Source organism: Lissotriton helveticus, chromosome 7 (assembly GCF_964261635.1).
Source record: "Lissotriton helveticus chromosome 7, aLisHel1.1, whole genome shotgun sequence".
In the NCBI taxonomy this organism is placed as follows: domain Eukaryota; kingdom Metazoa; phylum Chordata; class Amphibia; order Caudata; family Salamandridae; genus Lissotriton; species Lissotriton helveticus.
In genome coordinates, this window is record NC_136068.1 from 1,486,461,080 (window position 1) to 1,486,481,566 (window position 20,487).

Consider the following 20,487-nt stretch of genomic DNA (forward strand, 5'->3'; position numbering starts at 1 on the left):
GATATGCAAATCAGCTCTGACCCTGTTGCCCCATGGGAACAGTCCAGTCCGAACTACAAAAGCCATGTCCTTCCCAGAACGGAATCAAGCATCCGAGGACCGGACCGGTTTCGAGGTAACACCTCTCTTCAGCCCGGCTAGCTTGACTCCAAGTGGTGTGGAGTGCCTGGGACCCACGTCTGGGCATCCCCAGCGCACTTAGGGCGGACTGGGTTAGACAATGGCGATATGCAAATCAGCTCTGACCCTGTTGCCCCATGGGAACAGTCCAGTCCGAACTACAAAAGCCGATGGATTTGGGCCCAGATCTTTTGACTGGGGGAGTGTGTGACATTGATCCACATTCAGTCCATCACTTGTTGTTTTTGCAATTGCCGCCCTAAGTGCGCTGGGGATGCCCAGACGTGGGTCCCACTGCTAGAGCAAAAGGAGTTAGGTCCTGGGTCGTGCAGGGGGCTGGACCATTAATTATAATATAAACATACAATTTGACCCCCACACCTGTGCTTGGAACTCGTTATTTAGAGAAAAACAATAATCAGGACAATTTCTGATTATGTAGGCTTATTTATTTTAGCCCTTGCTTTTTTTCAAAGGTATTTCAAATTTAAGAGTTTTGATATGTACAAGAAAAACACTACACAAATAGTCATAAACCAAAAATTTTGACAATTCCACATTCTTTTACAAATACACAAAGTCATACAATACAAAACATTTTTTTGCACGTTATTTACAGTGATAATGTATCTTAAGGTGGTGAAAAAACAACAAAAAGTATTTATACTAATAACACATATCAATCATGAAACAATACAGTGATTCTAATGAGAAAAAGATTTTTTACAAGAAGGCGAATGGATATAAATAAATTAATATTATATCGCAATCATTTCTTCGTATTTTTTAAGAGGGGCCTTCTTACTGCCGACGCGTTTCAACCGGTTAATTAAATCAACACGGTCTCATCAGGGCGTTTTCACTTTGTTCCTTGATCTGAAGGAATTTTGTGCAAAAAAAGGAAAAAAGAGAAAAACGTCTTATTCGTGTTCTATTCTTTCAAGACCATTTGCCTGTTTCTAAAGTGTGTCTGTGACACTAGTATACCTTATGCACGAGTGTAGCTGGATCCTGCCGGTTCAGCAGCTCCCTTTTTCCTATTTTATGTTGATTCCTATGTAAAAAGAGTAGTATTTCAGTAAAGCGTTTGGTGCCTGAAAGGTGCCTGTACTGATGTTTTAACACATATCAGTTTCCTACCTGTGGGCAGGGCCGTGTGTCCTTGATCGGAAGTCCTATTGTTCTTAAAGTCTTTTAGTCTGGGTCCAGTGTGGTTATTAATATGCGCGCCTGGGCGCCCCTACATAAAAGGAGAGCATAGTTTTGTACTTCTGTGCAAAATCTAGTGCTGTCATACTTTTTAATGAAAAGGGGGAATTTTAAAGTACCTTGTGGGGAGAGCGAGCGGCCCTCGCTCAGCGAGTGTTTCTATTTTTCAGATGCCCACACCGTTCAGCTTCAATCTGCTGAATAAAAAAGCGGGGCTCATTACTACATGTTTCTGCTCGCATAGCTTTTCAGAAAAACGCGGTATCAGGCGACTGATTCTTACCTTTAGGTAAAACAAAGAATGAATCAAAGTCCAAGGATCTCACAGCGCTCTGTGCTTCTCTGTGCAGCTAGCGTTTTGCAACAGCCTCCATGTTGCTGTGGGCGTTGCATATAGGTTTGGTCACATGACCCGAGGATTCTGGGACATGTAGTTTTTGCATAACTTTTTAACTTTTGAGGGAATGCATTTATGAGGGATATCCACCACCCACATTACTCGCGCAGAGCACCATTTCATCGTTAATCTTGCTTGTCAGACTGGTGTGACTCAAAACATGAATCGCAGGAAAAAACAATTACAGTCTAGAGACCTCCGACAATGTATTAAGCCCACTTTGTGTGCTATTGAATTTTAGTATCAAGTATGCTTCTTTAGTAAGGAGCATTTTCTCAATGTCAGGCGGGCACCTGCTTTGGTTGATGCTATATAGCACTGTCCATTTAAACTCTGTTTCGCGGTGGTTAGTCTCTGTAAAATGCTGGACCATGGGTGCATTTGCCACTTTATTTTTCAGTCTTGATCTGTGCTGGGTGATGCGAGTGTTTACTTGTTGGCAAGTCTTGCCTATATAAATTTTGTCATGGGCAGGGAAGGGCATGGCTTTTGTAGTTCGGACTGGACTGTTCCCATGGGGCAACAGGGTCAGAGCTGATTTGCATATCGCCATTGTCTAACCCAGGGTGGTGTGGAGTGCAAAAAACGATGGATTTGGGCCCAGATCTTTTGACTGGGGGAGTGTGTGACATTGATCCACATTCAGTCCATCACTTGTTGTTTTTGCAATTGCCGCCCTAAGTGCGCTGGGGATACCCAGACGTGGGTCCCAGGCACTCCACACCACTTGGAGTCAAGCTAGCCGGGCTGAAGAGAGGTGTTACCTCGAAACCGGTCCGGTCCTCGGATGCTTGATTCCGTTCTGGGAAGGACATGGCTTTTGTAGTTCGGACTGGACTGTTCCCATGGGGCAACAGGGTCAGAGCTGATTTGCATATCGCCATTGTCTAACCCAGGGTGGTGTGGAGTGCAAAAAAACGATGGATTTGGGCCCAGATCTTTTGACTGGGGGAGTGTGTGACATTGATCCACATTCAGTCCATCACTTGTTGTTTTTGCAATTGCCGCCCTAAGTGCGCTGGGGATGCCCAGACGTGGGTCCCAGGCACTCCACACCACTTGGAGTCAAGCTAGCCGGGCTGAAGAGAGGTGTTACCTCGAAACCGGTCCGGTCCTCGGATGCTTGATTCCGTTCTGGGAAGGACATGGCTTTTGTAGTTCGGACTGGACTGTTCCCATGGGGCAACAGGGTCAGAGCTGATTTGCATATCGCCATTGTCTAACCCAGGGTGGTGTGGAGTGCAAAAAAACGATGGATTTGGGCCCAGATCTTTTGACTGGGGGAGTGTGTGACATTGATCCACATTCAGTCCATCACTTGTTGTTTTTGCAATTGCCGCCCTAAGTGCGCTGGGGATGCCCAGACGTGGGTCCCAGGCACTCCACACCACTTGGAGTCAAGCTAGCCGGGCTGAAGAGAGGTGTTACCTCGAAACCGGTCCGGTCCTCGGATGCTTGATTCCGTTCTGGGAAGGACATGGCTTTTGTAGTTCGGACTGGACTGTTCCCATGGGGCAACAGGGTCAGAGCTGATTTGCATATCGCCATTGTCTAACCCAGGGTGGTGTGGAGTGCAAAAAAACGATGGATTTGGGCCCAGATCTTTTGACTGGGGGAGTGTGTGACATTGATCCACATTCAGTCCATCACTTGTTGTTTTTGCCACAGCAACATGGAGGCTGTTGCAAAACGCTAGATGCACTGAGAAGCACACAGCGCTGTGAGATCCCTGGACCTTGATTCATCCTTTTGTTTTAACCAAAGGTAAGAACCAGCCGCCCCAAACCGCGTTTGTCTAAAAAGCAATGCGAGTTAAAACATGTAGTAATGAGCCCCGTTGTCATTCAGCAGATTGAAGCTGAACGGTGTGGGCATCCGAAAAAATAGAAACATTCGCTGAGCGAGGGCCGCTCGCTCCCCCCACAAGGTACTTCAACCTCTTTTTACTATAAAAGTATGACAGCACCGGAATTTGAATAGAAGTACAAAACCATGCTCTCCTTTTATGTAGGGGCGCCCAGGCACGCATATTAATAACCACGCTGGACGCAGACTAAAAGACTCAAAGAATAATAGGACTTTTAATCAAGGACACACGGCGCTGCTCACAGGTAGGAAACTGATATGTATTAAATAATCAGTATAGGCACCTTCCACGCACCAAACGCTTGACTGGAATACTACTCTTTTCACAGAGTAACCAACATAAAATAAGAAAAGGGAGCTGTTGAACCGGCTGGATCCATCTACACTCGTGCATAAGGTACATTAGTGTCTCAGACACACGGTAGAAACAGGCAAATGGTCTTGAAAGAATAGAACACGAATAAGACGTTTTTCTCTTTTTTCCTTTTTTGCATAAAAATTCCTTCAGATCAAGGAACAAAGTGAAAACGCCCTGATGAGACCGTGTTGATTCATTTAACCAGTCGAAACGCGTCGGCAGTAAGAAGGCCCCTTTAAAAAAATACGAAGAAATGATTGTGATATAATATTAATTTATTTATATCCACTCGCCTTCTTGCAAAAAATCTTTTTCTCAGTAGAATCACTGTCTTGTTTCATGATTGATACGTGTTATCACTATAAATAATTTCTTCTGTTTTTTTCACTACCTTAAGATTTATTATCACTGTAAATAACGTGCAAAAAATGTTTTGTATTGGATGACTTTGTGTATTTGTAAAAGAATGTAGAATTGTCAAATTTTGTTTAATGACTATTTGTGTAGTGTTTTTCTTGTACATATCCAAACTCTTAAATTTGAAATACCTTTAAAAAAAGCAAGGGCTAAAATAAATAAGCCTACGTAATCAGAAATTGTCCTGATTATTGTTTTTCTCTAAACAACAAGTTCTAAGTACAGGTGTGGGGGTCAAATTGTATGTTTATATTGTAATAGATGGTCCAGCCCCCTGCACGACCCAGGACCTAACTCCTTTTGCTCTAGCACCCCCCTCCGTCGGCACCGGAAGAATATTCAGCACTGAAACCGCCAAAAGACCCCTCGGCACCGAAGCAGCCAGATAAGACCTCGGCACCGAAGCAGTCGGATAAGACCTCGGCACCAAAGACCTCGGAGCCGAAACATCTAAAGAGAAGCCTTCCATAACTAACCTCCCAAACAAAAACCTCTGGAGCCAAAACAATCTGCACTGAAGGTCTCGGAGCCAGGGAAAGCTTATATACCGGACACTGTTACTAAACAGCCAAAACCAGTTTCCAAAGACAAATCTTCCATATCGAAGAAAACTATCGATTCCGAAGAACTTTTTCTCCCGGATCCTAAGCAAACCACCATCTTAATTCATCCAAAGACTGGTCATATAGTTACTTCGCTACATACAAAGCGGAAACCACAACATTTACCACATGCACCGGTTCCTCTAAAGAAAATATACATGGCCACTAATACTTCACCACCACCCCTGCCCCCCCTCCACCAATTAACCCTAATCTACTGATTTCTCAGCACATTCTCCACAACCAGAGGATAGTGACGATGCACATGGGGATGGGCAAGAAGATGATAATATGATACCATTAGACACTGAGGATCCTGACGAGCCCCCACAGGATCCAGAACCATTGCATGACTATAATACCAATTCAGATTTACATAATGATCCGGATTTCTACCCCTAAAAACCGTGTCCACCAGATGACAATGTGGGTTTTGCCCAACTAATAAATAGGGTCGCAACATACCATGTAGTCAAACTACACTCAGACCCTGAGAAGACGATTTCCTTCTAGAAACCTTTGACCAGCCACAAAAATCATCCCATGTCTTGCCAGTGCTAAAATGTCTTCTTAGTCACGCTCCGGAAGTGTTCAAAGACCCGGTAAGAGCTAGGGTGCTTAACCCCAGAGTAGATAAAAAATACAAGGCAGCTCCCACTGACCCCATATACATTAAGGGTCAACTTCCTTTAGACTCCCTAGGCGTAGCCGACGCATGCAAAAGGGCAAATTCTCAGGGTTCAGGTGACACTCCACCTCCTGACAAAGAATCTAAGTTATTAAACGCATCAGGCAAACGCATGGTGTGTCAAGCTCTGCCAACAACTGGAAAATAGCCAACACTCAAGACCTCTTGGCAAGGTATGACAGGGCACACTATGATGAGCTCGAACAGCTCATTCACGCCTTACCTCAACAATATTAAGATAAAGCCAATGACCTTATACAGGAAGGCAAACTGATCACTAATACATCCATCAAATGCATGCTTGACGCAGCAGACACCGCATCCCGCGCAGTAAATACTAGTGTATTACTATGCAGACATGCCTGGCTCTGGATATCTGGCTTTAAACAAGAAGCACAGAATAGTATCCTCAATAAGCCTTTTAACCGTGAGCACCTATTTGGCCCTGCAGTGGACACATCTTTAGAGAAAATAAAAAAAGACACAGAGACTGCCAAGTCCATGGGAGCCCTGCAGTCAACCTCCACTAGAGGCTTCTTTCGGCGCTCCTTTTATAGAGCAGGCTCAAAAACAAATACACCAGAACACCCGTCCTCATCCTGCAAAAGTCCCAACCAGGGCTTTTTTCCAGAGGTTACTCTAGAGGAGGTTACAGGGGTAACAACAACAAGGGCAGAGGCAGGGGTAATAATACCCGCAGTTCCCCTAACACCAAACAGTGACTTCCCTGCGCTTCCCCCGATCATCCCACTCCTGTTGGGGGACGCCTCTCACAGTTCCTGCCTGTCTGGAATTCCATCACAACAGACAAGTGGGTAAGACAAATTATCCAGTATGGTTATTGCCTGGAACTCACTTACACCCCTCCCTACATTCCTCCCAAACAGCGTCCAATGTCATCAGAACACCTGACGCTTCTCAAACAAGAGGTTCTTGCACTATTACAAACACATGCAATAGAGCCAGTTCCCTTGCCTCATCAAGGCACAGGGATCTATTCACTCTATTTTCTAATTCCAAAAAAGGACGGCTCTCTCAGGCAAATACTAGACCTCAGACCACCCAACTTCTAAATCCAATCGGACCACTTCCACATGGTCACTTTACAACAAGTGCTTCCACTACTTCAACAAGGCGACTTTCTCTCCTCCCTAGATCTAAAGAATGCCTACTTCCACATTTCCATTCATCCAGCTCACAGGAAATATCTCAGGTTTGTGGTAGATGGTCAACACTACCAATTAAAAGTTCTACCTTTCGGGGTCACCACTGCACCCAGAGTTTTCATCAGTGATTGCAGGCCCATTTAAGAAGACAGCACATTCATGTCTTCCCTTATCTGGACAACTGGCTCATAAAAGCAAAATCCCACAACAGCTGTGTTAAACACACGCTCAGCACAATACAACTTCTTCACAGTCTGGGATTCACCATAAAGCTGGGCAAATCACACCTCCAACCGTCCAGAATATAACAATACCTAGGAGCTACAATAAACACTTCCACAGCCCTAGCATATCCCAACCCAGTCAGGATAATTGCTATACAAGCGCTAGTCCTAAAATTTCAGCCACAACATTCACTACCAGCACGAGTGTTCATGCAATTAATAGGGATGATGGCCTCTTGCATTTTTCTCGTTCCTCATGCATGACTACAAATGCATCCATTACAAGAGTGTTTGGCACGACAGTGGAACCAGGCTCAAGGTCAGCTAACAGATCTGGTGTTGGTGGACGACCGCACACATCGCTCTCTACAATGGTGGAACACACAGAACCTTTCCAAAGGGCTGTCATTCCTCGAGCCAGTTCCACAGACAGTGCTAACAACAGATACATCGCTCACTGGCCGGGGAGCCCATCTACAAACCCATACCATTCAGGGTATCTGGACCCCCCAATAAAAACAATTTCACATCAACTACCTGGAATTGTTAGCAATCTTTCTGTCGTTGAAATCTTTTCAACTAAACCTTCTAGGCAAAACTGTCCTGATCTGTACAGACAACATGACAGCAATGTATTACATACAGAACCAAGAGGGGACACACTCCCTGCAGCTCTCACACCTAGCTCAGAGCATATGGAGATGAGCCATTCTGCAAAAGATATACCTCCTTGCAGAACATCTCCCAGGCATCCACAATCAGATTGCAGATCTGCTCAGCCGTCAAGCACAGCAGATACTTGAATGGGAACTTCATCCTCAAGTTCTTCTCCATTCTTTCGCATGTGGAGACACCCAGAAATAGATCTGTTCACCACACATAACACGCAAAATGCCCAAACTTCGCATCCAGGTATGCTCACCCATTGTCTAAAGGCAATGTGATATGGATGAGTTGGTAAGGCAAATTTGCCTACGCTTTTCCTCCTCTCCCACTCATTCCGTTAGTGGTTCAGAAACTCAAACAACATTCCCTCACAATGATCCTAGTTGCTCCAACATGGGCAAGACAACCATGGTTCACAACTCAATTGGAACTATCGATAGTGCCACATCAAAAACTACACCTCTAGCCCAAATATCATCCTCAAGAACCATGGCGAGATAAGGCACCCAGATCCCAATCCACTCAACCTTGCAATCTGGCAACTGAAATCTTAGAGTTTGACTAGCTCAATCTCCCACCAGAATGTACGTTATTAAAGTAGCTAGATGCCCTACAAAAAGGACAAGCAATGCGGCAATATGGAAGAGATTCGCCATTTATTGGTTCCTGCTATCAAAGCTTTTGTGGAGGGACTTAAAAGAATATTTCCACCAAGATCTCCACCCTCTCCGGTATGGAACCTTAATGTAGTCCTTACCAGACTAATGGGTCCAACTTTTGAACCTCTCGACAAATGCAAACTACAGTTCCTCACTTGGAAGGTAGCCTTTCTGATTGCTATCACATCCCTCAGAAGAGTCAGTGAACTCCAGGCATTAACCATACAAGAACCATTTTTACAAATCCATCATAATAAAGTGATTCTTAAGACTAACCCAAAATTGTTACCCAAAGTAGCACCTGCCTTCCATCTCAACTAGTCTGTTGAACTCCCAGTGTTTTTACCTCAACCAGACTCAGTGGCAGAACGAGCTCTACACACCTTAGATGTTAAAAGAGCAATTCTTGACTACATAGAAAGAACAAAATCATTTTGAAAGACCAAACAACTTTTTGTGGCTTTCTCCCCACCTCATAAAGGTAATCCTATATCCAAGACAGGAATTGCAAGGTGGATTGTAAAATGCATACAAATATGCTACATCAAAGCCAAACGCACATTAACCATTCCCCCTAGAGCTCACTCTACACACAAACTAGGGGCTTCTATGACATTCTTAGGGAACATTCCCCTAGATGACATATGCAAAGTGGCAACTTGGGCTACACCACACACCTTCACAAAACACTATTGTGTAGATGTGCACACAAAACAACAAGCTAGTGTGGGCCAAGCTGTTTTAAGAGCACTATTTCAAACTACTGCAACTGATACAGGTAGCCACCGCTAATAGGTAACTGCTGTATAGTCTATGCAAAAGTGTACAATCTGCTGCTCATATGCCTCGAACGGAAAATGTTACTTACCAGTATGCATGTGTTCTTGGCATGTAGAGCTGCAGAATTGTACACACCCACCCTCCTCCCCGGATACCTCTATCTGTTCCAGTATTATCTTACTTAGATACATTACGCATGGACATCTTTATATTTCTCACAACTCCATCTAACCCTACGTGGCAAAAACAATCTAACGATGGAGCCGATGCCTATGAGCATTGTCCACCGAAGGAGGAGTCACCAACCTCGTGACTACAAGGACTTCTTCGAAGACAAAAACAACATGCAAACATCCGAGCCCAACACCAGATGGTGATCTATGCAAAAGTGCACAACTCTGCAGCTCTACATGCCAAGAACAGGTGCATCCTGGTAAGTAGCATTTTCCTTATTGTCCCTGGAACTGTATACAACTGGCCTCCTGCTTAATAACATCTCTTTCAAACCAAACCAGTATACTTTCTTGAGCATGAAACAAAAGTGACAAGCCCATAACAGGTGATCTACATGAGTGTGGATGTTACTCACCAACAGAGTGTTGCAGTTGGTTGGACAGCATAAGTATACACCTTTTATCATTGGTAACAACTGTCCATATGAGAAGGCCATGATATGACTAAAGGACAGTGATATTGATCCTTTGTGGTACCTCTGTCCTAGAGACTGGATACTTATTTTCCCATTGTGAATCTGTGTACTTTATCATAATTGTGCCGACCAATTGTAACGGTTATGTGAGTAGTGCTAATACACAAGAAGGATAGGGTGCCTCCAGTTAAGGTCCCCATGTATGTAACATCCTCATTTCTAAGGTACTCCATAAGGGTTTGTAATTGTCTGAACAGCTGTCTCTAATTTCCTGCATTTCTCCCTTCTCCTTCACCACTCGTCTTTCCCACCTGCCCCCACTTTTCAGCCATTGTAATGTCAAGAATATATGTCTGTTATGGCTTTACATAACTTTCAATGGAAGGCATTCTTGGGTTCACTTTGTTAATCTTGCAAGAGCCGCCAATACCTAGTGCCAGTGCCTGGCTCTGATGACTGTGCCCTGTTTGTGTTGTCACTTGGTAGGACACTGAGGGGGTGGTTTAGAGTTTGACGGACAGGGTCCTCCATCACAAACATTGCAGAGTAACTAGTCCACAAACCTATCAGTCTGCCTGCACTCTTTAGGGTTGGGAAGATCGTTCTCTTCCGTCAACGGAGCCCCCATTGGCTTGATCAACGGAAAGCTTTCTCTGATGTCCACTGGGGTAGGGGCTGTTGGAGGAAGTGCATTACACTGCACACCTTATGTAATCAATCAATCAATCAATCAATCAATGGTTTGTAAAGCGCACTACTCACCCGTGAGGGTTTAAAGGAGCTGGGGGAGGGAGGGAGCAGCTCCAGATCAATCGAAGAGCCAGGTCTTGAGGTCCTTCCTGAACGTGTTCCGGGTCGGGGAGCGCCTAATGTTCACCCGGAGTTCGTTCCAGGTTTTTGCTGTGATGTAGGAGAACGATAGCATGAAATGTGTAATATCTTCCTTTTCTGTTCACTGCCAAGAAAAACTGTCTGATTCCAAATGTGTGTACTTTAAGGTGCGCATTTACATCTCTGTCAATTCTTCTTAATTTACAGATCTCCCCAGTGTGTTAAGTAGCAGAAAGATTGGGATGTTTGATCCCCAAGGAGCAGTATTTGATGACAGAGGCTTTTTATGGAACCTGGAGGAGGAGGAGGACAGGAATGAGGTGGAGTCATTCACAGATCAGTTTCTTCCATTTTGTAATGTGTTACGTGCCATTGATCGTGGTAACTGGGACAACATCAAGAAGACTGGCTTTTTTAAAGGCACACTCTTCCGTTTTCCACTGCGGTCAATACCCTCTGAGATCTCAGACAATCTCTACAACACAGAAAGAGTTAAAGAACTATTTAACTGCTTCAGCAAGGACGCAAGTATAAGCCTTTTATTTCTTCGAAATGTCTCTGAAGTGTCACTAAAGAGTATCAGTTGTGATGGCACGGTCAAGCACCTACTGACTGTCAGTGTGACCAAAGCTGACAACGTAAAACTTGAAAACATCCAAAATGATTCATCCAAGCTCCTCACATCAATGCATATTAAAGATACCTCCCTGAAGGGTGCTAGCATGGCTGATGAAGTCTGCAAATGGTTTGTCATCACTGGCACAATCAAAGATGGGGTATTTCATGACTTGGAAGACCTTGCAAAGAAGTTATGCAACCATCCCACCATTAGCATTGCTTATTGCTTGGACAAAAAGGGAGGGAATTGCTATAGTGGGCGTCTTAGCTGCTTCCTGCCTCTCCCAGACAGAGAGGGAAATAGGACTGGTCTTCCGATCATCATCAATGCTAGCTTTGATCTGACTGATGACAGAAGAAGCATAAAATGGGTGGAGGTAGATCAACAACACGATGATGCTGCCCAGTGGAACCATCTGCTGGTAGAGCAGATCTTACCTCTTGTCTATTGCCATGCTGTCCAGGCAGTTGTATCTCTGGCGAGGTCCATGAATTGCCCAGCCACACTGGCATATGGCATTTGGCCAGACTCAGGTCAAACACAACACAAAGAGAGATGGCATTGGCTGACTGAAATGGTTTCCAAAGAACTGCTTGATATGAACGTGCTTTGCAAGGCGGCTGATGCTACACAGTGGCTAAAACCATCTGAGGCCATCTTTATACCTGCTATGCAAGAAGGGGACATTCAGCTTGCTCTTGAAGAACTTCTTCTTTGTCTTAATGAGCCTCTTGTCAAAGTCCCTGGGCAGATTCTAGACACACTTCATTTGGCCTCTGGCAAGGTCAAAAAGCTGAAAATGGCTACACCATCCTTCATTCGAGATGTTCTTAAATCGGGCTCTTGGAGCAAGCTGCACAGTATTCAAAAGTTACTGATCCTGGAGTATGTCATCAGTGACGCGCAATATAGAGAACTCCTTGGCCTCCAGCTCTTGCCTCTTTCTGACAGCACCTTCATTAAATTCCTGGACTCAGATCGTGAAGGAATTGCTTTAATGGAAAGCCCTAGATATCCAAGGTGGGTTAAGTGGCGCAATTGTTTTTTTTTCATTTGCATAATTTTCTCCTTAAATATTGGGTTGCATTGCATTGCTTATTTAGGTCACCAACCATTAAGCATGCAATTCGTCACAGGGCCAGAGTGTGTGAGCACAACAGTACATTCAGTTCCAATTAGGCAAATGTTGTAACATCCTGAATGTTGAATAGCTGCACTAATTTGCCTACTGTTTCTATCTTCATGCAATGTTTGGTAATAACACCTCAGGGACATGGAAAGTTGTCCCCACCCTGATGAATAGAAAGTATGTAAAATGACGAACTCCCTCATTGACATCACAATCCTGCAACCACCTAATCACTTCTCAGTTGTCCTCATCATTATCCTCTCATCATCCTGAAAGAGCAGGTGAGAGGAATGCTAATAACCTTTAGAAAAAAAAAAACCTTTATTTTTTAGTGAATTAATAATCACCGCCAATTGTTACAGCTATAGGCAAGTGGTGCAGAGTGAACCAATATAATGGCGCAAAACATGATAGTACTTAAAGATCACTTTGTGCCGGTAGAGGGAACATTAGTGTTCTCCCAAAATGAATTTTTGAAAAAAGTATTATGAAACTGAGCAGTTCGAGGCATATGGGCTGCAGATGGTACATTTATGAATAGATCGCCATCTGGTGTTGGGCTCGGATGATTGCACTTTGTTTTTCTTCTGGAGAAGTCTTTGTCGTCATAGGTGACTCCTCCTCTCGGTGTTAGTGCGCATGGGCATCGGCTCCATCCTTAGATTGTTTTTTTCCGCCATCGGGTTCAGATGAGGATCGAAGCGCTCCGGACCGACTTCAACAAAGAAGGTTATAACCGGCGCGTATTCCTTTCTAAATCGACGGTATCGTTATCGAACGCGACTTCACTCCATACCGACGCGATTTGAAGGACGACGACTACGAGAAACTCGACGTAGTCCAGCCCGGGGTCCATGGAAAGGACTCCATTCAAAAAATGTCCAACGTGTGGTGCTAAGTTCCCACACAAGGACCTACACGAAGTGTGCAACCTCTGCTTGTCCCCTGAACACGAATCCAGGGACTGTGAGGCCTGTGCAGCGTTCTCGTCAAAATCGACGATTAGAAACCGTCGAGCCCGAAGACACGAGGTATCGAGAATGCAGTCACAAGCAATCCCAGAGCTGTTCGAGGACCAGCAACCAGAAGAGGAGGAAGAAGAGGCCGACGAGGCGGGGTCAGAAGCGGACGAGTCCGACGTCGAGGAATTCGACGTCCAACAAACCGTGAGTGACGACGTCCCTTTACCGAAAAACAGACCCCGCACGGTGTCGACCCCGCCCTCGAGCCCGGTCAGACAACCGAAAAAAGTTTCCAATGCCCCGCCTTCGATCCCGGCAACGAAACAGAAACCGAAACACTCGGTCCCCCATCATAGTGGTTCCGGTTCCGATAAACCAACCACATCGACACCGAAGCACCAAGTAAAGGAAAGCTCGAAGTCGAAGCAGTCCATGTCGACACCGAAGCACGCTTCGGCGCCGAAAACACCCGACACCGGGGACATTTTCGATACCGAAGAAGTCGGATCCGAACAAAACTTCGGCACCGAAAATACAAATGGACATTTCAAAGAAAAGACACCTTTCGGAACCGAAAACTGCGGTACCGACACAGGAACACGGAACGGATCCTAAACAAAAGACTTTGTTTATTGACCCAAAGACTGGCAAGGTAGTCACAGAGCTACCTAAAAAGAGGAAACATGAACATTTGGACGACAAGGCTCATCCAAAGAAGAGAACAATGGGGACGAATACAACTCCTCCCCCTTCTCCCAAACCTCACACACCATCTCCGCCTATTCCTCACAATAGGCCAGATATTCCTCCCACACGTCCATCTACACCTACAACAGATGGAGAAAGTGACACAGGGGAGGGGGGACACCCTGGGGATGATGAGGACACAATCCCAGAGGAGGCAGACCCATGGGAGGAGTATAATGTGGGATCAGGTAATGATACCGACCTTGAGTCATATCCCTCAAAACCTTCACCTCCTGATGACAATACTGGGTTTGCACAACTCATTACTAGAGCAGCAACATTTCATAAGGTAGACCTACATACAGAACCTCTAGTACAGGACTTCTTATTAGAGACACTACCTACTGCACAAAGAACATCAGGAACACTACCAATGCTAAAAGGCCTTCTCAGTCATACATCAGAGATATTCAAAGACCCAGTGAGGGCTAGGGTATTGAACCCAAGAATTGATAAAAAATATAGGGCAGCTCCAAAAGACCCAATATACATTAAGGGACAAATTCCTCTAGACTCACTAGTGGTCACAAACGCTCGCAAGAGAGCAAACTCTTTATCTACGGGAGAAGCGCCACCTCCTGACAAGGAGTCTAAACTAATAGATGCCTCTGGCAAGAGAGTAGCATCTCAAGCGGCAAACAGTTGGCGCATAGCTAATACGCAAGCACTACTTGCAAGGTATGACAGAGCGCATTATGATGAGTTAGAAACACTCATCAAACATCTCCCTAAAGAACATCAAAAGAGAGCTGATCAACTTATACAAGAAGGGAAGTTAATTACTAACACTTCAATAAAGTGCGCCCTAGACGCGGCAGAAACTGCGGCAAGGTCGACAAATACAAGCATCATGCTAAGGAGACATGCATGGCTCAGAGTGTCAGGATTCAAACAAGAGGTACAAACCTCGTTACTTAATCAACCTTTTGATGGGAAAACACTTTTTGGCACAGGGACAGATGAGGCCCTAGAAAAAATGAAAAAGGATACAGAAACGGCTAAATCAATGGGAGCATTGCAGCAGCCGACACAAAGAGGTTCCTTTCGTAGATCCACCTATAGAGGAGGATCCAAAAGTACAGGTACAAACCAACAGCAAACCTCTTTTACACCTACATCACCCAGAGGTAATTCTAGAGGTGGATACAGGGGTAACAACAACAAGGGTAGAGGTCGCGGAAACAACAACAACCGCAACTCTCCAACCCCAAAACAGTGACTTCATAGAGCTTCCCCCAGACCATATAACACCGGTAGGGGGACGCCTATCACAGTTCCTACCTGTCTGGGAAAACATCACATCAGACAAGTGGGTAAGACAAATTATCCAACATGGTTATTGCCTAGAACTCACAGCTACCCCACCAAACATCCCCCCCAAACAGCGTCCAATGAAACAAGATCACCTGACACTGTTAAAACAGGAAGTAATATCACTGCTAGAAAAGCATGCCATAGAGAAGGTTCCACAGCACCAACAGGGAACAGGAGTATACTCACTATACTTCCTAATCCCCAAAAAGGACGGGTCTCTAAGGCCAATACTGGACCTAAGACCTCTCAACGCATACATAAATTCGGAACATTTCCACATGGTCACGCTCCAACAAGTACTTCCTTTACTGAAGAAAGGGGACTTTCTTTCTACACTGGATCTAAAAGACGCTTACTTTCATATCCCTATTCACAAAGCCCACAGGAAATACCTCAGGTTTGTGGTAGAAGGACAACATTATCAGTTCAAAGTCCTCCCATTTGGTGTCACGACGGCACCAAGAGTGTTCACAAAATGCCTGGCAGTGGTAGCAGCTCACCTAAGAAGACAACAAATTCATGTCTTCCCATACTTGGACGACTGGCTAATAAAAGCCAGGTCGCAAGAGGAGTGTCTGCAACACACACAAAAGACAATTCAGCTACTACACCAGCTAGGGTTCACGGTGAACTACACAAAGTCACACCTACAACCAAACAAAGTTCAACAATATCTGGGGGCTACCATAGACACAGAAAAAGCCAAAGTGTACCCCAACCCAATAAGAGTCCAAGCAATGCTTACAATCATTCAGAGATTTCAGCCACAACACTCACTAACAGCAAGAGTGTTCATGCAGCTACTAGGCATGATGTCATCCTGCATACTGCTAATACCATATGCAAAACTACAAATGCTTCCGCTACAAGAATGCTTAGCGACACAGTGGAATCAGGCTCAAGGACAGATTACGGATCTGGTGTTGGTAGACGACCGCACACACCGCTCTCTGAAGTGGTGGAACAGAACAAACATTACCAAGGGGCGGTCGTTCCTAGAGCCAATTCCACAGGTGACAATAACAGCAGACGCATCGCTCACCGGATGGGGAGCACATATGGACAAATACACAGTACAAGGAAGGTGGAGTGTGAGGGAAAAAACACTGCACATCAACTATCTAGAACTACTGGCAGTGTTTCTAGCATTGAAAGCCTTTCAGATACATGTTATCCACAAAGCAGTCCTGATCAGAACAGACAACATGACAGCAATGTATTATATTCAAAAACAGGGGGGGACGCACTCTCTCCAATTATCCAGACTGGCACAGGAGATTTGGAGATGGGCCATTCCTCAAAACATCTATCTGTTAGCCGAACACCTACCAGGAGTTCAAAACCAGATAGCAGACATCTTAAGCAGACAGTCGGAACAAATACACGAATGGGAACTGCACCAACAAATACTGCAGCCATTCTTCCAAAGATGGGGACAACCAGAGATAGACCTATTTGCCACTCATCAGAACGCAAAATGCCAAAGCTTCGCGTCCAGGTACCCACATCACCTGTCGCAGGGCAATGCGTTATGGATAAATTGGTCCAACAAATTTGCATACGCTTTTCCCCCTCTCCCACTAATCCCATTAGTGGTCAGGAAACTGCAACAACATTCAATGACCATGATACTAGTAGCACCCACGTGGGCAAGACAGCCGTGGTTCACCACGCTCCTACAACTCTCACAAGTGCCACATCAAAAGCTACGAATTCAACCCATGCACCTTACACAGAACCATGGAGAGATAATGCACCCAGATCCAACTCAATTGAACTTAGCGATCTGGCTCCTGAAATCCTAGAATTTGGGTACTTAGATCTCCCCCCAAATTGCATGGAAATAATTAAACAAGCGAGACGTCCAACCACCAGAGCATGCTATGCAGCTAAGTGGAAGAGGTTTGCTATACACTGCACTAATAACAATATCAACCCTCTAGACGTATCAACAAGAGAAATTATTTGCTACTTGTTACACTTACAGCAATGTAATCTAGCGTACACATCTATCAGAGTACATCTAGCAGCTATAGCAGCATACCTACAAAACAGGCAGCGCATATCACTGTTCAGAGTACCAGCGATAAAAGCATTCATGGAAGGTCTTAAAAGAGTCATTCCACCAAGATTACCACCTGCCCCAGTCTGGAACCTCAACGTAGTACTCACCAGACTAATGGGGCCACCCTTCGAACCTATGCATAGGTGCGAAATACAATTCCTTACATGGAAGGTGGCATTCCTTATAGCCATTACCTCACTCAGAAGAGTAAGCGAGTTACAGGCATTAACAATACAAGAACCATTCCTACAGATACACCAGAATAAAGTGGTTCTTAGAACAAACCCAAAGTTCTTGCCTAAAGTAATTTCAGCATTCCACATCAATCAGCCAGTGGAATTACCAGTCTTCTTTCCAAAGCCACAGACAGTGGCAGAAAGGGCTCTACATACACTAGATGTTAAAAGAGCCATTTCATACTACATAGAAAGAACACAAGGCTTCAGGAAAACTAAACAACTATTTGTAGCATTTTCCCCAACACATAAGGGCAATCCTATCTCTAAAGCAGGCATCGCAAGATGGATTGTAAGATGCATACAAATATGTTACATTAAAGCAAAGAGAACATTAACTGTTCCTCCTAGAGCTCATTCCACAAGAAAACTAGGAGCATCTATGGCATTCTTAGGGAACATTCCCCTAGATGACATATGTAGAGCAGCAACTTGGTCTACACCACATACATTCACAAAGCACTACTGTGTTGATGTACAGGCTGCACAACAAGCCAGAGTGGGCCAAGCTGTATTAAAAACTCTATTTCAGACAGTTGCGACAGACACTGGTGACCACCGCTAGGGAGGTAACTGCTGTACAATCTATTCATAAATGTACCATCTGCAGCCCATATGCCTCGAACGGAATATGCTACTTACCAGTATGCATCTGTTCTTGGCATAGAGGGCTGCAGAGTGGTACATGCCCTCCCTGCCTCCCCGGAAACCTGTGTCTGTCCCAACATTATCTTATTTAGATACATTTACATGGGCATATCTTTATGTACTACACTACACTACTCCATCTAACCCTACTATGGCAAAACAATCTAAGGATGGAGCCGATGCCCATGCGCACTAACACCGAGAGGAGGAGTCACCTATGACGACAAAGACTTCTCCAGAAGAAAAACAAAGTGCAATCATCCGAGCCCAACACCAGATGGCGATCTATTCATAAATGTACCACTCTGCAGCCCTCTATGCCAAGAACAGATGCACACTGGTAAGTAGCATATTCCTTCTAAAGCACATTAGTCCAGTTATATAGCTCAACACGTAACAAAAGCGACTTTCCAGAACACTTGGCCAATTACACTGGTCTAGGTTGGGGAAGGTTTTTCATGGGCATGGCTACCCACCAAAGAAGATGACTGCTAACATTTAGAACCCTCAAGACTGCAGTGGAATTCCCCATCCATCTGCCATATCACCCGTCAAAATAACCGCTAACATTTAGAACCCCCAAGCCTCCAGCAGGATACCCCATCACTCCGCCATATCAGCCGACAAAATAGGCCTCATGAAGTAAGTGGAAACGCCACAAAGGTAGCAGAGAGTCATAAGGCTGCCTAACCCCAATATTCAGAGATCCATTTGTGTTCTGGTGGGGTTGCAGCCTGAAGTGCCTGTAAAGTCAGTGGAGTCCGGAAGCACCTGAGACTTGCCATGGGGAACGAGGCAGGCTGAGGATTGCAGTGATGCCATCCCATGAAGGGGGTCTGATGGTTAGTCCCCAGGATACTGTGTGAGTAGCGAGTATTGCTAAACCAAAAGCTCTGTGGTCCACCCCGAAAGGAGCTGTGTGGACAGCATACATGGACCCAGAGCAAGGAGCAGCCTTCAAAGTCAGTCTCCAGGGGATCCAGAGAGCTCAGGCAGAAGATCGAAAATCCCAGAGAAGATAACTGAACGAGAATCTTCCATAAAGTGGCTACCAGCACGATGAAGCAGAGACAAAGTGTGGCACATCGAAGGAGCATGACATAAATAATGATCAGCAATGAGCAGCTACCAGGATGATTTGGAGACGTGAGAGAGAAAACTGGAAAAGCCTGAGTTCCCATCGGCAGACTTATTCAGAACTGGTACAGAGGTTTGCTTGGTGGTTGGGGGGTGTTGCCTATTCATCCCGCAGTACGGTAGTGGGATCACAGACTTTACTCCCAGGATTAAAGGGTAAGAAACTTGCACATAACTCCTACCGGTCACTATCATGAAAGCCCGACAATATGAATGGGATATGATTTTTGTCAGAGCTAGAGGTAACTTAGGGTGGGCGAATGTGGGGCTGAGCAGCAGCATTACTTGTGTTATTTTGTAGGTTACATGCATGCAGCATATTATGCAAGGGAGGGTGACAGACCTGCGAATTGGGGAGGCAGGCAGTTTCAGGTGGGGGACAGATGGGAGGGCTAGAGGAAAAAGTTACAAATGTATAGTAAGGGAAGTGCGGGAATGGAAAGTAAATGATTTGAAAGAAAAGATTTCCAATGATTTCGTCGAAGAAGCACACTTAAATATATTGTCCTGCAATGTAAACGGGTTGGGAAATAAAGTCAAGCTGGGAGTAGAACACAGATATATTCAACTACATTGCCCAGAAAAAATTATGTTGCAGGAGACACCCCTAAAGAAAAAAGTTTGGATAAGTATTAAACACCACTTTTCAGGGAGGATTGCAAAATTTCCTCTAACTGATTTAATCAAGAAAATGTTTGACAAGTGGTAAATTTTAAAGCAGGCCCTTCACTGAACACTGGAACAGATATCCAAATAGGGGTTCCTCATTCACCAAGCGCTAGGAAGCCATACGGAGGAGGGTGCATTTTACAATACAAGAGGCAAGTGTTGTTGGTCAAAACCAAGTAGAATTTTGAAGAAATTTCTAGGGATGTTTGGGAATGCTCCACCAAGAAGTTAATGCGATAGATTGTCACACATAGTGCGATTTTAAGTAGCCAGGTACCATTATATTGGTTAAAACCTAATTGGAATTAAAAGACAGTTGGACTGGCAAC

General features: G+C 44.8%; 1 protein-coding gene across 1 annotated transcript in view; it reads left to right on the forward strand.

Moving 5' to 3' along the window:
* LOC144770407 (sacsin-like) overlaps window positions 1-20,487 on the forward strand; it is a 197,299-nt gene that overhangs the window by 89,846 nt on the left and 86,966 nt on the right. Inside the window, exon 6 of the mRNA XM_078654916.1 lies at window positions 10,840-12,271. Within this exon, the coding sequence (XP_078511042.1) occupies window positions 10,840-12,271 (1,432 nt within the window). The remainder of the gene's footprint in view (window positions 1-10,839; window positions 12,272-20,487) is intronic.